The sequence below is a fragment of the Boleophthalmus pectinirostris genome, unplaced genomic scaffold (genome assembly GCF_026225935.1).
Source record: "Boleophthalmus pectinirostris isolate CB_2022bp ecotype Guang Dong unplaced genomic scaffold, ASM2622593v1 HiC_scaffold_3, whole genome shotgun sequence".
Taxonomy (NCBI): Eukaryota; Metazoa; Chordata; class Actinopteri; order Gobiiformes; family Gobiidae; genus Boleophthalmus; species Boleophthalmus pectinirostris.
The window spans coordinates 35,317,981-35,337,519 of record NW_026571299.1 but is presented as its reverse complement, the minus strand read 5'-3'; the positions used below and the strand labels follow the sequence as shown (position 1 = coordinate 35,337,519).

At 36.9% G+C, this 19,539-nt stretch overlaps 1 protein-coding gene across 5 annotated transcripts in view; it reads right to left on the bottom strand.

Moving 5' to 3' along the window:
- The window catches only part of rap1gapb (RAP1 GTPase activating protein b), a 53,185-nt gene that overhangs the window by 18,852 nt on the left and 14,794 nt on the right, over positions 1 to 19,539 (bottom strand). For 3 of the 5 annotated variants that reach the window (XM_055160094.1, XM_020918611.2, XM_020918612.2), the window contains exons 1-6: positions 10,841 to 11,063; positions 7,672 to 7,707; positions 5,785 to 5,832; positions 4,207 to 4,245; positions 3,934 to 4,119; positions 1,535 to 1,638 (exon numbers count right to left, since the gene is read on the bottom strand). In XM_055160094.1, coding sequence (XP_055016069.1) covers positions 1,535 to 1,638; positions 3,934 to 4,119; positions 4,207 to 4,245; positions 5,785 to 5,832; positions 7,672 to 7,707; positions 10,841 to 10,930 — 503 coding nt within the window. In that variant the 5' untranslated portion in view covers positions 10,931 to 11,063. Of the gene's footprint in view, positions 1 to 1,534; positions 1,639 to 3,933; positions 4,120 to 4,206; positions 4,246 to 5,784; positions 5,833 to 7,671; positions 7,708 to 10,840; positions 11,064 to 16,948; positions 17,043 to 19,539 lie in introns of those variants that run through there. The other 2 variants (XM_055160095.1, XM_055160096.1) reach the window with 1 other exon arrangement.

Here is a 19,539-nt window from a genome sequence, read left to right as displayed (position 1 = left end):
GTCAATCTCTGAGAAGAAGCGCCAAGGTGACTGTGGGCGGTGCCCCATCCGCGGAAAACATCTCTCTGTGAATAATGTGGTGGGCACAGAAAAAGTCTTTGTTTAATACTAATCCACATGAGAGCAGCTTGAATAAAAAGAGATTTCTGCTATAAAAAGTGAAGAGGAGACTTTGAGGCTCAAATTATTCACGGGATGGTGGAGGATGGGTGAGTAAACAGGTGTGAAATAAAAGAGAGATCCTTTTTGGGCCATAGTGGTGGGAGGCTGTGCAGCACAAATGAGTAGCACTCCTACTGAGAGTGCACTGCAGTATTTTAGTAGAAAGTGTTTAAATGGATCCCAATAGTTATTTTTGTAGACGCTTACATAAATGTCCATAGCTTTATGACTTGAAGAAATGGTGGCACAGAGGTGAGAGCTCAAACTCCCAAACATCCAGCAAATGTGTTTCCAATTTAGCAATATTTTGGTGCCTCGGGTGTTTTGCTGTCTTGAAAAGAAATTCTAAGGTCTTTAAAAAAAACAAAAAAACAAAAAACTGAACAAAACACAGATTAAACAGCACAAAAACACTAGCTGACTACCAGAAATGATTTGACTATAAAAACTTAACAAGATGCAAAGTCAGCTCAGAACCAATGGGCCCTGTTTTTAGTACACCACTAAGGCAAAATATTAAAACCACTGTCAACATTTATCACAGATAGTTTTTCTGTTGGATCCAATCATTATTTGTCTCCTTATTTGAGGTAGTTATGGACCTCCAAGGTTCTATAAACTCTTTAAACCAAATGTGACAGAATACTTTGCATCTCATCACTGAACCAAAACAGCAAAGTGGAGTAAGAGTGAGGCTTAGGAGAGAGTTTTCCTATTGTCTTGTTGTCTCCAGAGTTAACCTGCTCCCCTGAAGGTTGACTGTGATGCCAGAAGAGGACATTTTTGTCCTGAGAGCTGTTTACCCTCCTCAAATTCCTGTGACATATGATCTGCTGATACTACCTGATCCTACCTTCTGTTAAGATGCACTGATACCATTGACTAAGACACAAACACAACTGGGAAACATGGAAATGTTTTTGCAGCTAAACTGAAATTTCCTTCTGGATTGACCTACTATCAATCTGATATCCATCTGACAAATTGGTGCCATGAGAGAATGCCACTTTAGCTGCCAGTGGACGTGATATGCCTGATCTGTGTATGTTAAAGTAGCTGAGTAACACAGGTGTCCCTCAGTAAAAGAGGCTGATTCATAAACATGACTAAGCACTCTGACTAGGAGATACCATTGTCTAATATGGACCAATTCTGTTATCTCCCGCTCCGATGATCCCATCAGCTGCAGTCAGACGTTTAATTGAAGATAGCGTTTATGAGAAAGACTATCAGGCGCATGTGGGATGTACCAACGCATATTGTCTGAAATCAAACTGGAAACACATCATTGAACTGCCAGCTTCAGTGAGCCCGATAAGCACAAACAGCACAGAAAACAGGTTACAGATAAAAGAAATGGGAAGTCGTATACCGGAGCATGAGCCGCAGATGTTCCTGATCCCCAATGACGTCATACTTCATGGAAAAGACCAAGTGTCCCAGAGCTGCGTCCATGGTGTAGTAATTAAAGTGCTCCTGTGACAGATGAGCAGATATAATGCTTAATAAGAAAAACTGTGACACTAACAGATAGAAACACTAACATAGGACCATAAGATGGCAGCCATTGAAAGTGCATTTTGAATGGTTGCATCAGGTACATTTAAATGATGATTGTTATCTAGGTTTGTGTCTTGAGTTAAAAGTTTAGACAACTTTGAAGTTGTTTTGCAATGCATCTGGTTTATGTATCAGTTAAGCCATTTAAATCTCATTGTCAAAGTCACTGAACCTGTTTTTTACTGTCTCAAAATGTGAAAAGAACTTGTTTATTTTCAACAGTTTGTAGCAGTCAAAGTGCTTTAGATCAAGATGCAGACAGCACACAGAGGTCATATATAATATATATATCTAATATAGCTGTACTGAGGCAAAATCTAATTTATATTACATGAAAAAAAATTTGTACAGCCCCTTTAAAGGTCCTATATTACTCTTATGAGCTTTAAACAATATTTGAATGTTGTTACCTCATCAAAAACATACCTGGAGTGGTGTTTTCTTTTATTTACACCTGTTTCAGTAATTCTGTTTTATTAGTCTGTCTACATTTCCAAAACTCAAAAAGCTCTGTTCCACCTTGTGATGTCATGAAGCCGTAGTTTTCAAGTTAGCAGCTACTTTTTACCTTTTGTTCAGTAAAGGGCTGAAATTATTCAATTGATTCAAGTGAAGGTCTATGGAGTTTAAAGACACAGTGAAACACTTTCTGTATTACCACATAACATCATTAGATGGAACTATGTCAGATAATTTCATCTACCAGATTTTTTAATTTTAAATACCACTGAATTTCTCGCTTTGAATTTTTCAACTCTGAAAAAACATGTTTGAATTATTTTTATTCAGAATTTAATTTCCTTAAATTTTAAGTATACTTTTTCAAAGTGTTTAAAATTCAATATAAAAAAATTCACCTTTTAATATTCAGCACAAATTTTTAAGCCCTCAAATTCAACAGTCAAAATTGAGTGTGTAAAATTCACAGTGAAAAAAATTCACAGGAAAGATGCAAGATGCCGAGGCCTAAGCAATCGATGAAAAGTGATCCAATCTAATTTAGGGTACTTTCACACCGACAGCATTTGGTGTGCACCAAACGTTCCATCTGAACCAGAAGCTCTTAGTTTGGTTAATTTTTGTTGGTGTGAAAGCATCAATCACACTCGGATCCACACTAAATCAAGCGGACTGAGACTTCAAAAAAGAGGTGGTCTCGGACTGCACCAAATGCAAAACTCTGATGGTAGGTCACTGGTAGTTCCAAACCAACTATTAGAAATGCATCATGGGAGGGGATACTAATTATTTCATTTCATGTTTGTGGTGAGTGGGGCGAACCTCGAACTGTGGCCAAACGTGGTTCAAGTAACGGCAGAGCGATCAAAGGAACCAAAACTGATTTAATGAGCCATTCTCAGTTTCATTGCCCCCCCCGCCCTGGGTTAAGGGGTGTGACAGGGCCACGGTTGGGTCCAGACACCTGCCCTGTGGCTGGCAGTCCCTATAGGTTTGTGAGTCTGAGCTCCCTGGGCCAGGGAGGCTCTTAGGCAGGGTATGAGGAAGCATGTCTGCTGTGGGCTACCCTCCGCTTGGTATGCTGTCCATACCTCGTGGAGTGAAAGCACTCTTAGCAACAAGCAGGAAATAGTGAACCTGCCTGATTGGTCACAGTTAGCCTCATCAAAACTTCATCTCTTTAATTTCTTAAATCTAATCCCCGCTCTCAGATGAAAGAGCATCAGTGAGCGTCTGTGACATTTTTCACAGCAAATTTTACACTAAATTTTGACTGTTGAATTTGAGAGCTTGAAAATATATGTGCTGAATATTTAAAAGGTGAAATTTTTACTTTAAATATGAAACATATTGAAAAAGCAAGAAATGAAATAGTATTTAAAATTCAAACTCTGATGGAACAAATTATCTTCCATGGAACAGAGTGTTTTCTGCTTGAGAAAAGACATCAGTCTAAATATGTTTATGTATAAATGAAATATGGGAATGAAACAAAGCACATGTTTGTATATAAATATAAATATAACATAAATCAACCAATAGGGTTATATGGGCACTTTAATGCATTTGGAAATCTGCACTGTGAATTTATTATTCAGTTCTAAAAAGTATTATTCAAATCACAATTCCAAATCTTGCCACAAGTGTTCAGCCCTTCATTAGCATAACATTAAAAGAAACTGTCAATTAACTCTCAATTATTAGAGTGCATAGCAGGTGACTAAAACATATATGTTGAACAGAGCAGCAGACCTTTCCCATAAACTGCTTCCTGTAGATTTTGGCGAGGCTGTTGGTCTCCAGTTTGACATGTGCGGTGGGACAGGGGGGCTGTTCTGTCTCTGGGGGGTCTTTGGGCTCATGATTAGTACCCTCAATCCAGTAGCCTCCAAACTGGGGCAGCAGGATGAGAGGGAAGGGACTGCAACGACCCAGAACCTGCCACAAATCACACTCAGTCAGACACATGCACTCACATTATAAAAACAAATGGAGTAGAATGGGCTTTAGAAATTCAGGACATACCTCGTGAACACTGGGGTAGGGGATGTAATCCTCTTCTGTCTGGAAAATGATAAACAAGTTTGAGTCAAGATGAGATGCAACGCAGACACAGTTACAGATGTCAAATGTATTAACAGATGATGGGTTCACTTTTTAAAGTTAGTTTCAATCAACGTCAGTCATGCAAAATGCATAGTTGGGGTTTATATTACCACAATTTTGCTTTTTCCCAAACTAATCAAATGAAAATATAAAATCTTAGCAAACATATTCAGTAAATATAACATGTAATACAACCAGGATTTTAAGGCTTCATTTTTTGGTATGTGTGACAGTCTTGTGGGCATTCTCCTTGGGCTTGATCGTTCCAAAACATTCTTCAGTGCGCAAACTAACTGTTCAATTATTTATGAGAATGTCACAATCAGACACAGCAGAAGATAATGATTTTTCTGTGCACTTAAATAAACCAAGCACAGGAAATAACAGTGTTACCAGAGTTAACTGGTCAAAGAAGGACACAGCAATGAAAAAGTTTTCAGCAATAAAAAGTTATAGTTAGTTTGAAGAAATATACAGTCCCTTCAAAAATATAGCATTATTAAATCACAGGTCAGAGAGGGAGAGCTGTGAAATGAAATTCAAAAAATAGCAATATGTGTTATTCTGTTTGAAGTGTGACAGGATGTATCTGAAGTCGGATGGATTCATTTATATCAGTGAGTGTAATGAAAGAGGAAGTGAAATAACAAGAGGCACGGAGCACATCCTTCTATGTGCCTTAGGCAGTTAGTTACAATCTTGAGAAAGTCTCACATGTGTGTGTAACTGACAGATGATCGTCCACTGTCACTTTCACTTTTGGTCATTTGGAGTCATTCAACATTAGAAACACATGTATCATTGAAATGTGCGCACAAACTAGAATAAAGCAACTTAGATATAAAGATATAGCTCATCATGGTACATTTCACTACCTGTAGTTTCATCAGAGAAGTTCAAGGAAAGTTCACCCCTCATAGCAAACTTTATTTGAACTGTCAAACTAACCTATCTGCAATATCTGACAGCACACATGCTCAGAGTATAGTTTTAAACATATACAACCCCAAATAGTATAGGACTGCAACTATTAATTGGCATAATCTTGACTAGTCAACTATTACAATGATTTTCACATGCCAAAAGATGTTTTATATCAAAGACAGTGCCATTATTAAAGCAAATAATACATTTTTACCAATAATACAAATTATTTTTAAAAAATGTCAATCTAGGGTCTCTCTAGATTCAGCAAATTTCAACCTTTTTCTGGTTAAAATTCTTAACAGACCTCAGTGTGCAACGGCAACAATAATTTGATTAGTTGTCTTATCAGAACTACTAAAATAATCATTAGTTGAAGCTCCACAAAACACTTTCTTATCCTTGCTTTTTCATTGAGTACTCCTCCTACTACATCATACTTGCTTGTTAGTTTGGGATTCCACCTGACTGCTTCAAACCTCTCCCATGAGCCTCCAAAAACGTCTGTCCGGCTGCAGATAAGAACCAGGCTTCAAACTGGGGTGTGTGAGACGAGAGAGCTTTGCAACTTACTTTGAGGGGAGGAGGCAGTGGACACCTTTGCTCATCCATCCTAAAACCCTGCGGAGAAGAGGATAAGCATGTTAGGACACAGCTGGAGAGTGGAGAGAGGACAGTATCACATGTGCAAGGACAGACAGAGACACATTTATTTAGGCAGGTTAGGTTTCTTGTATTCAGTGATAAAGGAGTAATTCTCAGTGACAATGGTTCATGTTTGCATTGCTCAAATTATATGCCAGAAAAGAGGAAGTCGCACATAAGAGCAAGAAGATAAGCAAGTAAAATTGGAAGGACAATAGACTTCATAATCTTCCTTCTTCTTTTCAAATCAATTGATCATTAGGAGATAATGATCGGCTGAGGTCAACTGTGCATCTTCAGCAGTGAGACAGCAAGTGAAATGGACAAGAGTCACTAACATTTGAGAAAATGCTTTGACTTAACCCTACATTTACCTGACCGTACAAGAAAATAATGTGAAAGGAGAAAAAGTAGGTGAAGGTCTCGGAAGGTAAGGCTGAGTCCTATTATTGACATTACTTGCAATATATTATATGCTGCAACACCTCCTTATACTGGAATTTGTGTGTTTAAAGGTCCCTGCTTTATTTGGTTTTCTACATCTCCAAAGCTCAAAATGCTCTGTACCACCTTGTGATGTCATAAAGTGGCAATTTTCATATTAACATGAAATCAAATGATTCTAGTGAAGGTGAATGGAGTATAAAAACACAGTGGAGCACTTCTTGTATTACCACATGACATCACAAGGTGGAACAGAGTGTATTTAGCATAAAAAATAGCATAAAATGGGCCATTTAAGAGTGAAATAGGCAATATCACAGTAAAATTGAACTGTGACCTGATAACTCTGATGATGTTATGTGTGTATCTTTTGATTCGTGACTATGTTCAATGCATTTCTACATTCAAATACAGGTACATTTTTCATTTGTACAATAGTTTATGTGTTCTTCTTCATTTTAAGTTCATAAAATAGAGACAAAGTCAATACAGATGGAGCTGGAAATTCTTCATTCACTTTTCATAATAGGTCACTAAACAAAACAGCTGTCACATCGTTACAAAACTAACCAAACATCCATATTACCACTAAAGCCAATTCCCTGAATAAAATACCTTAAGACTAAAATCATACACGTAACTAATTAGTATTCATCTCCTCAGTGCTCTAAATCCCACCCTTGTACCCATCACACGACCGGGCGATTTCCTGCAGGTGAAGACCAAACACCGGGATCTGTTTGAGCGCAGTGAGAGGTCCTTCAGTCAGAATCTGCCCAAGGCTATGACTATCACTACACCCACAAACATCACAACACAGAAATAGCAAATAGAGGGGCGGAGAAGAACACACAAGTGAGAGCAGCAGGTGCGCAGTGCCAGAAGGAAACGTATTTATTGAACTTTAAAGACCAAGGATTTAAGAGGATTATATTTATTCGTACAAAAGTTTCATGGCAGTGGTTCTCCAACTTTCCATCTTTTCATAAGCTACAATCATCCTTAGTTAAAATGTCTCTGGTTAAAGCAACACCACATAACTTTTTGTAGGTACTGTGGAATATTATGGCCACAGACAAGCAGTACATCAGACTATATTACGGCCAAAAAGTTATGAGGTAGGGCTACAGTTATATACTTTTATCACAGGAAAATATAAGTGTAAGAAAAAAATAAATATAAGTAATTAGAATTATTATATGAGTCTAACAATGACAAATGTCACATTTTAATTCCAACCTCAACAATAGCAGGACTAAAGCATGGTCAAATATGCAGTAAATAACCTGAATTAGAATTTCAATTCACACTTGACAATTCTCCCACTGTTTAAGAACCACTGCCTGAAGATTTAGCAACAGTTTACAATACCTGCATCCTCTCGATCATGGCAAACAGGTCCGTGCTCTGTGGAATTGAAATACAGTTGACAAATTGTAGGTTTGTAATGTGTTTTCCCAGCTGTAAGCATTCATTATCATCAGACTATAATGAATGCCTGTAGTCCATTAACACATGACCCTATCCAACCTTTCTGACTCTGGCTGCACAGAGGCTGCACTAAGCACCAGGAGAATCGCTTTTCCTCGGATCAGAACTGGTAAACTGAAAACAAGGCATCTCCAGGGGTTCAGCTCAGAGCTCCATGGAGCTTGTTGCCACAGCCCAACTTATTTGAGAACATAGTGTGACTGAGTTATCTGTACAGTGTCTTTATCTGCATAGAGTCCTAAAACAATATATTTAAACAATAAAAAAAATATATATATATAGTATAATATTAAAAATATTATCCTGAAGATACAGAATGTAAAAAAATAGTACTGAGTATATTGTCTATGATTAAAACTATTAGAAATAACCACACGAAAAGAAAAGTGGATCAAAAATGAAATGAACTGAAACAGAAATCTTCTAAACATTCTCTAAAAGTTCCTCTTTTAACCACATTTGTGGCTAATCGTACAGTCACTTTTACGCTGTGTGCAATTCTTCCTCAACCAAGACATTTAAAGTTGCATTTTAGAACATAACCTGATGCATTGTTATATTGTCCAAACACTGTTTTAAAGATAATACCAAAAAAAATGAAGTTATTCATTTTTGTCAATGTTGCCCACCTCTAAATATAATAGCAACTTACAATGCAACAGCAACAAGTGGAGAATTTCAGTTCTGTGTTCAAAGTTAAATTTGATCTATGCTTTTATTTTTAAGACCAGCTGAAACCTGAGATAAGAGAGAGAGTGGGTTGAGTAATGAGCCTCTGTGACCATGTAACACAACAGGACTGAGCTGCCAACATGATGTTTCACATGGCACTTAACATGAGACTGGCACAGCACATACATGTGTGGAGTCTGCAAGCATTATGTAAAGACTTCAATCATTACCTATAAATACTCATCTGGAGATTTACAAGAGGCGCCCTCAAACTACTCACTCATGGGTCCGGTCAAGCGGTAAAGGAGGGAAACAGGGGCAGATTTTTTACATTGAAATGCTCTTATTCAGAAACTAGAGGGACTATTGAAATAAGTTAAGTATCAGAATGTAGGAAAGAGTTACACTCCAACAGGGTAAAGTTAAAGGTTGTATAGAGGATTTTTTTTAAGGGAAGAGAAATACAGCGACAGTCCTTGTGCGCATTCAGAATTACTGTTGAAGTGACCTGTTTAGAAGTAATTCAGCGACCGACGCGTCAGTTTTTAGACCCTTCGTCTGCTTCGGTCGTGCCATCGCTGGACGAGATCTCCAAGAATCACCTCAGTTTGGCTTTGCTCCTTTTCCTCTTCTCTTCTTCTTTCACTGACCTCAAAAATGGACTTTCTTTTGCGACAAACCGGTCGTGGATTCTCGTCCGCTGTCGCGACAAACTTTGTGCGAAATGCGAGGAAGCGACAGTTCGAAAAAGCCTCTAAGAACCGCTGCGTAAACCACGTAATCCCCGCGCTCCGACGAGTCAATTATACTAGGGAGTTTGATTGACAATAGAAAATGAGGGAGCCTCGTTTTCTATTGGCTGATGTTTATCTGGCCTCAACACGTCCACAGTTGATAGATTTTCGTTCTTTTTTTTTTGGTCGTCATAATTACAAAGCTGCTGCGTCTCTGTAATGGTATTTTAATCTTTCACTGACAATTTGAAACAAAAAAAAATCCTCCATACAACCTTTAAACCTGCGATATTCTTTCAAGTTGTTGACAAAAAATAAAAAACTCATGTCGGTAACAGAGGGAATGAAATATGCAGCACTTTTTGGGTAATAAATACAAACAGTGATAACTAGCGGTTCTCACTTACATATCCTTAACAAACTTAACTGAAAAACCTCTTACTTTTTGAGTAATTAGATTTTTTTATTAAGAAACGTCATGGTAACGGAGGGGAAAGTAAAATTGTGCAAGCAAGTAGAAGGTGCATGATTTTGCATAATTTGTCAGCTTTTTTCTTCTGAATACTTTAATATTACTTTAAAATGAAAGGTAACTATTTCTATAAAATATGTCAGTCCTTCCAAGCTAATTTTTATCATTTTAATTTTTTTTTTTTGAAAAATCATGTACCTTCATCAACAGTTCAAAGATCGAATAACACAAGATATTATGAAATACATCAGTTTATTTACATGATTTGCAGGTCTTTGAAATTTGGGAAATAATTTTTGTTCCATGTTTCATACATGGTCTGTTTAAAACATATGGAACTTTAGAACCAAAAATGGTACAGAAAAAAGGTCAACAGTTTCATAAACTAGAGTACATATGCTGTCTGTTGAATACATTTTTATATCAGATGCATTAACTTGAATTTTTGGCCTTGCTGTTTACTTCTGCTTGACCGGACCCTCATGCTTTTTGAAAATGTCCCTAGAAAGTAATTATGCATTATTATCCATTTAATCTCTGAATGGGTTTTCTGACTCAAAGTTTAAATTATGTTATTATAGCCTCTTGAGTGTTGGAGAGTTAAACTGTGGATTGCAGGGTACACAGACTTTATATTTATGCAACAAAACAATCCACTCTCTCAAATGTAATGATTGACAATGTGTTCTTGCAGAGGAACTAGGTTTACAGCCTATAAAGTCATAAAACTGCTGAGTGCACATAACTACACACGCTCACATGATGAAACACACGTGTATGCACAGACTCAGACTTTGGCATGTGTCTGTACTAAAACTAACGGTAACAGGTGCATGGACCAGACACAAGAGAGCAACTGTATGATAAGGGGAAAATGAAATTGATATGGAGTTAATGTAAAAAAAAATATCTGAAATGTGTCCATTATAAATCCTTACAGAAATAAAAAAAATAAAAATAAAATAAAATAAAATATACATAGCATGTGTGCAACACCCCCCATGTTACTATTGTTTCTTTTAGTAGCACAATACTAAGACAGTAAATAAAGTGCATATTTTGAAACAAACTCCACATTTCATTTGAGTTTTTATATGGGTTGTTACTTCTATTATTTCACTTTTTTTAAATAGAGCAGTAATTATGTGTGTGTGTGTGTCTGTGTACTCACGTCGCTGAGGCATCGTCTCTTGAGGAAAGGCTTCCTAGAGAGAGAGCCCTCCAGAAAGGCATTCCTAACCATCCTGAAGTCAGTCATCATTTAAGCACAAGCCCTCAGTGAGGAGCAGTGAGGTCTACAATCTATAATGGCTCTTCACTCACAGATATATAATACAGCACTGACAACAGCTCATCAGAATCTGCACATCAATGAAAGACCATTTTCTGTAATGTGAGAGTATTATTACATTTCCTTCTTCTTTTGATGGGCAGTGCTGCACACGCCCTCTCCCCTGCACAGACAGCTGTTTAGTGGGAACAGGAGGAAGGGAGGGACCCTGCTCGATAATAGACACACTTCATTGCATGTGGACTGCAGTTCTCACAATATGAGGCAATGCTCTTCCTCTTTTCTCTCATGTCTTATTTCTCAAGCGCTCATACGAGAAGCACTCCTGTCCCTCACATTGTGAAGAGCAGGGCTTTTATTATTTACTACAGAGGTGAGTTACGATGCATGGTGAAGCAAGACTACACTGTACCTGGACTGAAATATCTCTAAAAAAACATGGGTCAATAGTGGCTAATAAAAAAAAAAAAAAAAGAGTGAAATTCAATGGTGCATTTGCACATTAAGAATGAATTAAACTGAACAGAAAGACATGGATACACAGGATATATTGAGATCAGATCTCTACAGTGTTGCAATGATGAAGATGTGGCCAACCCTTGATTCTAATCAGGGACCTTCCAAGTTTGGGTTTCATGATCTGTAAATCATTTGGGCTTTTTAATTTGCAAAATGGCTTTGATTATGAGTTTGTACAATGACATTGGAGCTTTGCAATTCATCAGATTTTAATCAAGTTCTTTAGTGGAGCAATTTCAGACCTTGGAAGTATAAACTGGACAAAGTCTAGTTTAGCCATTTTTTTATGTTTTTGCTTTAAATAAGAACAATTCTGATGGATCAAAATTCATAAATTATGATAAATTATGTTATATTCTTCGTTTGGCCATTCACGTTTGCAAAAATTCACTTAGAAACCATAAGTAAGTACGTTTTCCATATTTTTAAACTACAGCTGCATTTACTTTACGTTCAAAAGTACATGGAGACAAGAGAGGTCACATCGACCATTGATTATGTAACACATGTCTCTGGAGGAAAAACAGAGGAGTGTTATCGCCATGGCCACAGGAGACAGGAGATCTGAGACAGGTGCCCTATCTGCCTCTGCTTCTGTGTCTGATCCAGGAGCACTCCAGTCCCCAGAACCTCACATGCCCCCATGCATTCATAATCAGGCCATGGTCAGGGGGAACAGTGAGGAAAGCAAAACTCAGAAATAAAAGTGGAAAACCAAGTGGGAGAAAGAGGAGTCCTCAGATACACACAATCACTGCCCTACTTACGTACACTCAGATACTTAAGTCTGCTCATCTGAATTTTAAACTCGTTAACAATGTTATTGCTTTTGTATTAACAGTTTTAGAGGTACTGAGTGAAGATAAAGTCATTGAAGATGGTATCATCATATCAGCATCGTTAACCCATCAGTTCATTTACAAAAGGAGGTCACCCAATTCTGGTCATAATGCTTTATATAAAAATAATAGGAACAATTGTGTTGTAGTTTTGAAAGCACATAGTTATTTAGTTATTAATTCTCTTGGCGACAGCTGCCCTGGGGTGAAAGACAAAAATGTTGATTCTTTCACACACCATCTTCAATCTAATAGGCAAAGTCCGTGTATTGCTCAAGGGCATAATTATAGTAGGCAATGGTAAGAGCAAGTGTAGCAAGTTCATCACTGTTTGCTTAATAAAAATGATATCAGACTGAAAAGTCAGATTTTCACATGAACCAAAAAGCAGTTTAATGTAATTTTCAGGTTGTTTATTCAAGACTAGACCGGACTAAATCCAAATGTCTTGATAGGATTTAAGCACAATGCAAACCACTAATCACGCTTGCCCCTCTCATCTCACTATAAAGCTATGGCAACATGTGAACAAGATACTAATTGCCTTAAAATTTCAGATTCAGTATTGTCTCTGACACAAAGAGTCCTGATTGCCAAGCTGTGTTTTGACATTTAAGCTCAAGCTGTTGAAAAAGTACCAAACCTGCTATGTTGAACGGCACTGTTTGCGGAATGTATGATGGTTATAAGAATAGCAGAAATCAATCGTGTTTTCTTAAAGCTATGTGGCGAGTGCACAGTACAGTCTAGAGCCTCCTGGGTTCCACTGTTTTGTTTCTTTTCAGTTATTTAAAGAAAAGGTAGGAAGAAAAAAGAATTCTGAATGATGTTGCATTGATCCAGTCAGCCACCTTAAGTCTGATTCCACTGCCCATATAGAAGCACAGAGTCTGAAAAAGTCACTCTTAACATTTCAATTCAACCTTTAACATATAAGAAAGAAAACATAGAAGAAAACATAACATATAAGAAAAAAGACCACCAAACACCACTAGACATTTTAAGATAGACATTTAAATAGGACTACAGACTAAGCCAGGAAAATACTAGGGATAACCAATTCTAAACCATAACTGAAGGACTATAGCAGAAACCTAAACAATATAATAAAAGAAAATAAACACAGGGGGTAATAAACACAGGTAAAATGCATACCTCTACCACTGTATTAAAACTAACAGACCTGCCCATTCATCACAACAATACCAGTACTAGTATGCAAGCACCACCAATATGAAGGCCCCCACACACATTCACCAACTGGAGGAAAGGGCAATAGAAAACTGACCTTCAAAGATAGAATCAAGAGCATTCTATACAAGAAAGAGGCAGGACAAAAGACAGACACGGGGCCTTTGAACAATCAAAACCTTGGATGAGAAACAGGAGATAAAGATGAACGGTCATTCTGCTGGGTGCTAAGGGTATGCATGGTGTTCCTTTGGTTTTGTATTCGTACAGCATGTATAAAAGCCTTTGCTGACAACTGTGCAAAATATTCCCAGAACCATAGGTAATCTACTAATGAGGTCCACTGGGTGATATGTAAGCAGACTGAAGTCCTAACAACCATATGCAGTAATATTCCAGCAGTCCAGTGTCCAGTTAGTATTAATTATACAAAGTTTAAAAACATTTTGGTAAGCAATAGGGCTGCACATTATATTGCAAAAACATCTGTATTGATAATTGAATCAATTACACAAGGTTTTTCATCTGACAGAAAATTACAGCAAAACATTAAAAGAGGGTGATTTTATTAAAGAGGTCTGATACAAAACTGTGTATAACAAACCTGATGCGATGTGCAGTAGTTTCATTTCTGAGATGACTGTGTCAGTAACGAAAGTGAAACTTATAAAACACGTTGATATGTTGTTTTTGTAGTATAGTATTTCAGAACAATAAAAGATAACATGGTGAATTAAATATGTAAGAAGTTAATACCCCCATAGAATTAATACTTACTAAAGCCAAGATTAGCCTTGATTTAGTCTTAGTTTTGTCTCTTGTTAAGTTTTATTTCATAGTTTCACTAGTAATTTGATGCATTATTTTATGTTTTATTATAATAGTAGTTATTGTATTAATTATTATGTCCAAAAGTATATTCAGACATTGAAGTAGTATTGTTATCACAGTACTGAACTGTACTAATTGCAAAAGAAGTTTGAAATCTGGTCTCCAAGGGTAAGCTTGACTTTCAATGTCAAACTTGACTAATTTATCATGAGCAGGAGAAGTTGCTACATCATCCAATACATTTATCAGTTTATCATGAAAGTTTTTTTTGTTTTTTTTTATAGTGCACAGAGTGTGCAGGCCCATTAGCAGTCACAATCCATTCACATGCATTCTGTATAGAATGATAATCTCCTTTTACCACATAATGGAATTAACAATTTGTGTTCTCTTTTTATTGCACAGCTTACTTCTTCACTTCATCAGATCAATCGGGCTGATTAAAAAGAAAGCTATGGTCCACAGTTTAGTCAGTGTGCTGAGAACTAAAACTGTAAATGGGCTTTTCTCTTGCCAACAGCTACAAATTGCAAAAAGAAGCCCCAGTGTTTCCTAAGCAATAGACAAATGCATTTACTCTGAAAAGAATGAAGCAGCCAAGTGTCCTTCAGCTTGAAAAATCAGTTCAGTTCAGCATAATACTTCTCATCTCATTCTGGGCATATCCCTGATCTAAGCTCTCCCATGTCAAATTGTCTCAAACTAGGTCATATTGGTTCAACCCACAACCACTAAGCTGGATGATTTAAGAGCTCAAAATTTTACATCACATTTTACAGGTTACTATGGCAACAAAGTTATATAGAAAAATGCTGGGTACCACTTTATAATAATTAGAGTGCAATTATCCTTAATAAAGCATGTACAAAGATTTAAACAAATGTATTAAGAGTGATTCAGGCATAGTAACTAATTCAAGGTTTGAAGTTAGAAGTTATGGTTAGGGCATTATTTATATTTATCACCAAGCCCAAATATGTATTTTTTTAATTAAGTCCTTTTTTCTTTAAATTAAATGAAAGTGTTACCAATTTATTTTTTTTTTTTACTTTTAATTAGTTTTAAATTAAAACAAAATGAAGTAAAAGTACCTGCAGACTGCACATGCACTGTTTCTACCATTCTATAGAAACATTACACAAGAACTTCCAAACAGCCATTTCATTACCACAAAAGTTTAAACCCAAAACACATTCAAATATGTTATGTATGGTAAATATGTTTCAGAAAATTGAGACAAATAATCAGCAGTAAAACATTATTTACATGTGTTACATGGCACATATAAAGATTAGATTCAAACACGATTGAATAAAACATGCCAGTGTAATCTCCATGTAAATTGAATCGTTACAAATCTAACATCTACAAATAGAAAACAGGACATGGAAAATCCCATCACTTTATGAAGCCATTCCTATGCAGGCCTGGATTTAGCAGCATTCTTAATCATACACACATCTCCAGTGGAGGTGTGACTCATGTGCAGTGTATTCAGTGGCATGTAGCAGACAGAGACCACTGCCCCTGCTCTATATCTGTGCCATCCAAGACTCACAACATCCACATACATGGTAACAGAGCCCTGACCTGATCCCTTTTACCTGAGGTCTTCTGGAAATTGCCAAGTTGTCAAAAAGCTATACTCAGATATTAATACTGAAAATAATACTGAAATACTTGTTTGTGCAGTTATAGATACTGAAAAAAATAAGATAAAAAGGACAAAGTTGAACCTCTCCTGAACAGTTTTAGAACTATCTATAACAGATCACATGATTAAAGACCAAACTATTAATCTGTGTTAATAATGACATTTGTTACATTTTAATTGTCATTATGGTATTGAAATCTGTCAGTATTCAGCCCTTTTCTTGGTATAAGTGTAGAGGATGAAAAAGATGACATGAAAGCAAATACTTTCCTATATCAATGCTTGATCTCTTGCCTCTAAACAATACTATTTTCTAGGCCTACTCATGGATGAGTCTATGTTTCTATTTACAGAAATACATGGACATTCCACTACTGCAGTTCATGTGTTACCTAACCTTTTGAGGGTAGATTATGAATGAAATAGTGTTGCAAAATAATGTTGTAAGAACTGTTCACATTCATTTCTAGACAGTGTTTGAAAGAAAATGATTGCAAAAACTCTGGTTGCTGAGTAGATTTTTTGGGTGATTGTACTTTTTGAGTAAATTTTTAAGCATGTATACTTCTACTAATCTCAATCGTCCCAAAGCACAAGTGTCTCACTGCTGTATCTGCTCCTCGTAAACACATAACAGCACCTCATCATCTGCTCTGACTGGCCAAAGCTCAATGAAAATATGGTATATGGTTTGAAACAACTTTCCTCACTTTAATTCATTACATTTTGTATTAAATACTGATCTAGAATGCTACTAAAATTGTATTTTTCCTTTTACTTATGTATAACTATGGCACCAGTACTGCTCTGTACCAGAGGCAATACTATACACTAATCAAGTTCATTTTTAGCCATGAGAGCATACTTTGGAAGAGCACTTTTCCCACCCCCTGCTTACAGACACTGTCCACATTTCATGGTGCAATAACAGACAGCACAGCATTGTAGAGTTACCCTTAAAAGTGAGGGAGGAGGAAATGGAGGGCGAGATTGGTCCAGTGAGGGCTCTACTTCATCAGAGATCCGAGGAATACGCCCATCTTGTTTCCTAAGTGAAAAGAAGATAAACAAACATGAGAGAGTAAGAAAGTGGTGTATAGCCTGGATAGGTTTTTCATTTGGACAAACACAGCACTAAACTTCACTATTAAGAAGAATCCATCTAGACTACAATATATGAAGCCTTCTGTTATAACATTACTAAAAGTGATATGATATCTCCTGATATTTCTGCAGCAAAATGTAAGGAAATTTTAAAAATAATTTATATACAAGTAGAAATGACTACAAAATCAAATCACTTACTGCAAATTCATTATAACCATTAGGCTGTCTGGCCTGTCTACATCTCCAAAGCTAAATGTTCTGTTATACACTGTGATGTCATGAAGAGGTACTTTTCAAGTTCACGGCTACCTTTTACCATTTAGTTCAGTAGATCGGCGAGTCCTGAAATTATCCAAATAATTCTTGTGAAGGTGTTTGGAGTTTAAAAACATAGTGGAGCACATCTTCTATTACCACATGACATCACAAGGTGGAACAGTGTTCAAGTGTTCAAACAAGCTTCACGTAAGTCTTTTAGGCAGATATCAGTCTACAAAAATATGCTAAGGATTTAAGGGCAATAGCTGATAAGCGAAAAAGTTCAGGTTTGGGCTGAACTGGCGGTCACTTAAGGTTTCTTCTCACTTATATTTCTTCTTTACACAACAGTAAGTGCTCAAAGTGGCAGACTGTCTGCGCCTGCATCCTGTTCTCAGACCTGCAGGAAAACAAGGGCATCTGATACGGCTCATATACAGGAATCAAAACAATACTCTGTACTGTAGTAAAAATAAAGCATGAATTGAAAAGTTTCACCTGAGTTAAAATGATTTAAAAATAAGTTTAGAATTTTCTTTTTGCATCTATAGGACCTAAAAGTCTGAATATGCGCTGCTTTTGTAACAGACTGTTGACCTATAGCCATGATTCAGAATCCTTTTGTACCACGTAAGCTGCATTTCTCTGATCTCTGCAAAAAAGAATGAATGGATGTCAGGTGTATGTAGCAGCACATAGAGACTCACAGAACTGGCATTTCTTCAGAGTGGCTTTGTGTGTCTCAGCAAAGTAAAGGTGGTATCCAGCTTTGAACTTAGAATTCATTATAGAAAAAGAAAAAAAAAAAAAACTGACGATACAGAAGAACACTGAGCAACTCGAGAGCTTACATTATCATTCAAATGTAAAGTTACAAAAATGAGAATCCAGTAGTTCAGGGATAAATCTGATAGTCAATGCTCTCACAATAGCACAACTAATTTGCCTCATTTTTAGGACATCCAATCTGACAACCACACTGTGTTCAAAAGTTGCTACAATAAGACAAACAATTCCACTTATAAATTACTAAAGGGTGTTAACTTCATTTGAATAAATTACAGGATTGTTCAGAAGGCAGCGGGGCAAACATGGAGGGGCTGGGGGTGTGCTTACACAGAGGCGGCACAGATGCTTTGGGCACTGGGATTTGCATGTTTCTCACTCTGTGTGTCTGGCTGGGTTTTCTCTGGGAACTCTGGTTTCCACAGTTAAACAAACATGCACAATAGGTAAAATGCTATGGTATAGTCCTCCTGATCAAGCGTAGCTCAAGATTTGGAGATGGGTCCCTGCGTCCACTGCTCCTAATGGTAGGCACTGAAGTAGGGGTCAAACGCAGAAGACAAAATTCCCCATGGAGACAATAAAATGCACCTTAGCCTTAATGTGAGTAGTAAGCACTTCCTTAGCACTCCACTGGTCTTAGAGAAGAAGCTGCAATCCTCTTCTCTAAATCAGTAATTCATCTTGAGTCAGAAACACAAGATGACGGCCAGCTGACATCCTGCTGTACTCCCCCTCTGTCTGTTCTAATCATATATCTTATCAACACTGTGTCTTTCCCACTTTTCTCTCAGTCTCTGTGTGGATTTGTGCTTTATCTGACCAAGAGATAATGCTAAACAGAAATGATGGGCACTTCATCAAGTACAGCCATCCATGAGAAGACGTGATGACGCTGCATGGCTCAGATTTGTTATGGCATGCATCACAGGAAATTCATTCTTGTGAGGAAAATCTAGATTAATTACAAAGTGCACACAGACCATGAAACCTCTTATGATCTTATATAAGCTTAAACAATTCACTCACGAATTTTGGCTTATGCAACAGAAACCCATAATGTAATATAAATCAAATAATAGCTGTATGTATTAGACATGCATAAAGAAATAACCAATGAATGTTCCAGTGGTTGCACTTTGATTAAACTATAAAGAATTCAAAGCACATTTCAGAAGTTACAAGAAGTTTGTTCCAATAAAACCTTTTTTTCTTTAATACATTACAGTTATTATGGAAGTCAGGAAAAGCTTGTATTAACAAAACACGGGGAACTCGCCTCATACAGATCTGCCCTTTATCTTGGCCTGCTTGTTTCCATGGTTACAGATTTGTTTAATGCCATACTATGAAACATTCCAGGTTTTTAAATCTCTGCAGGTGGCAAACCCTCC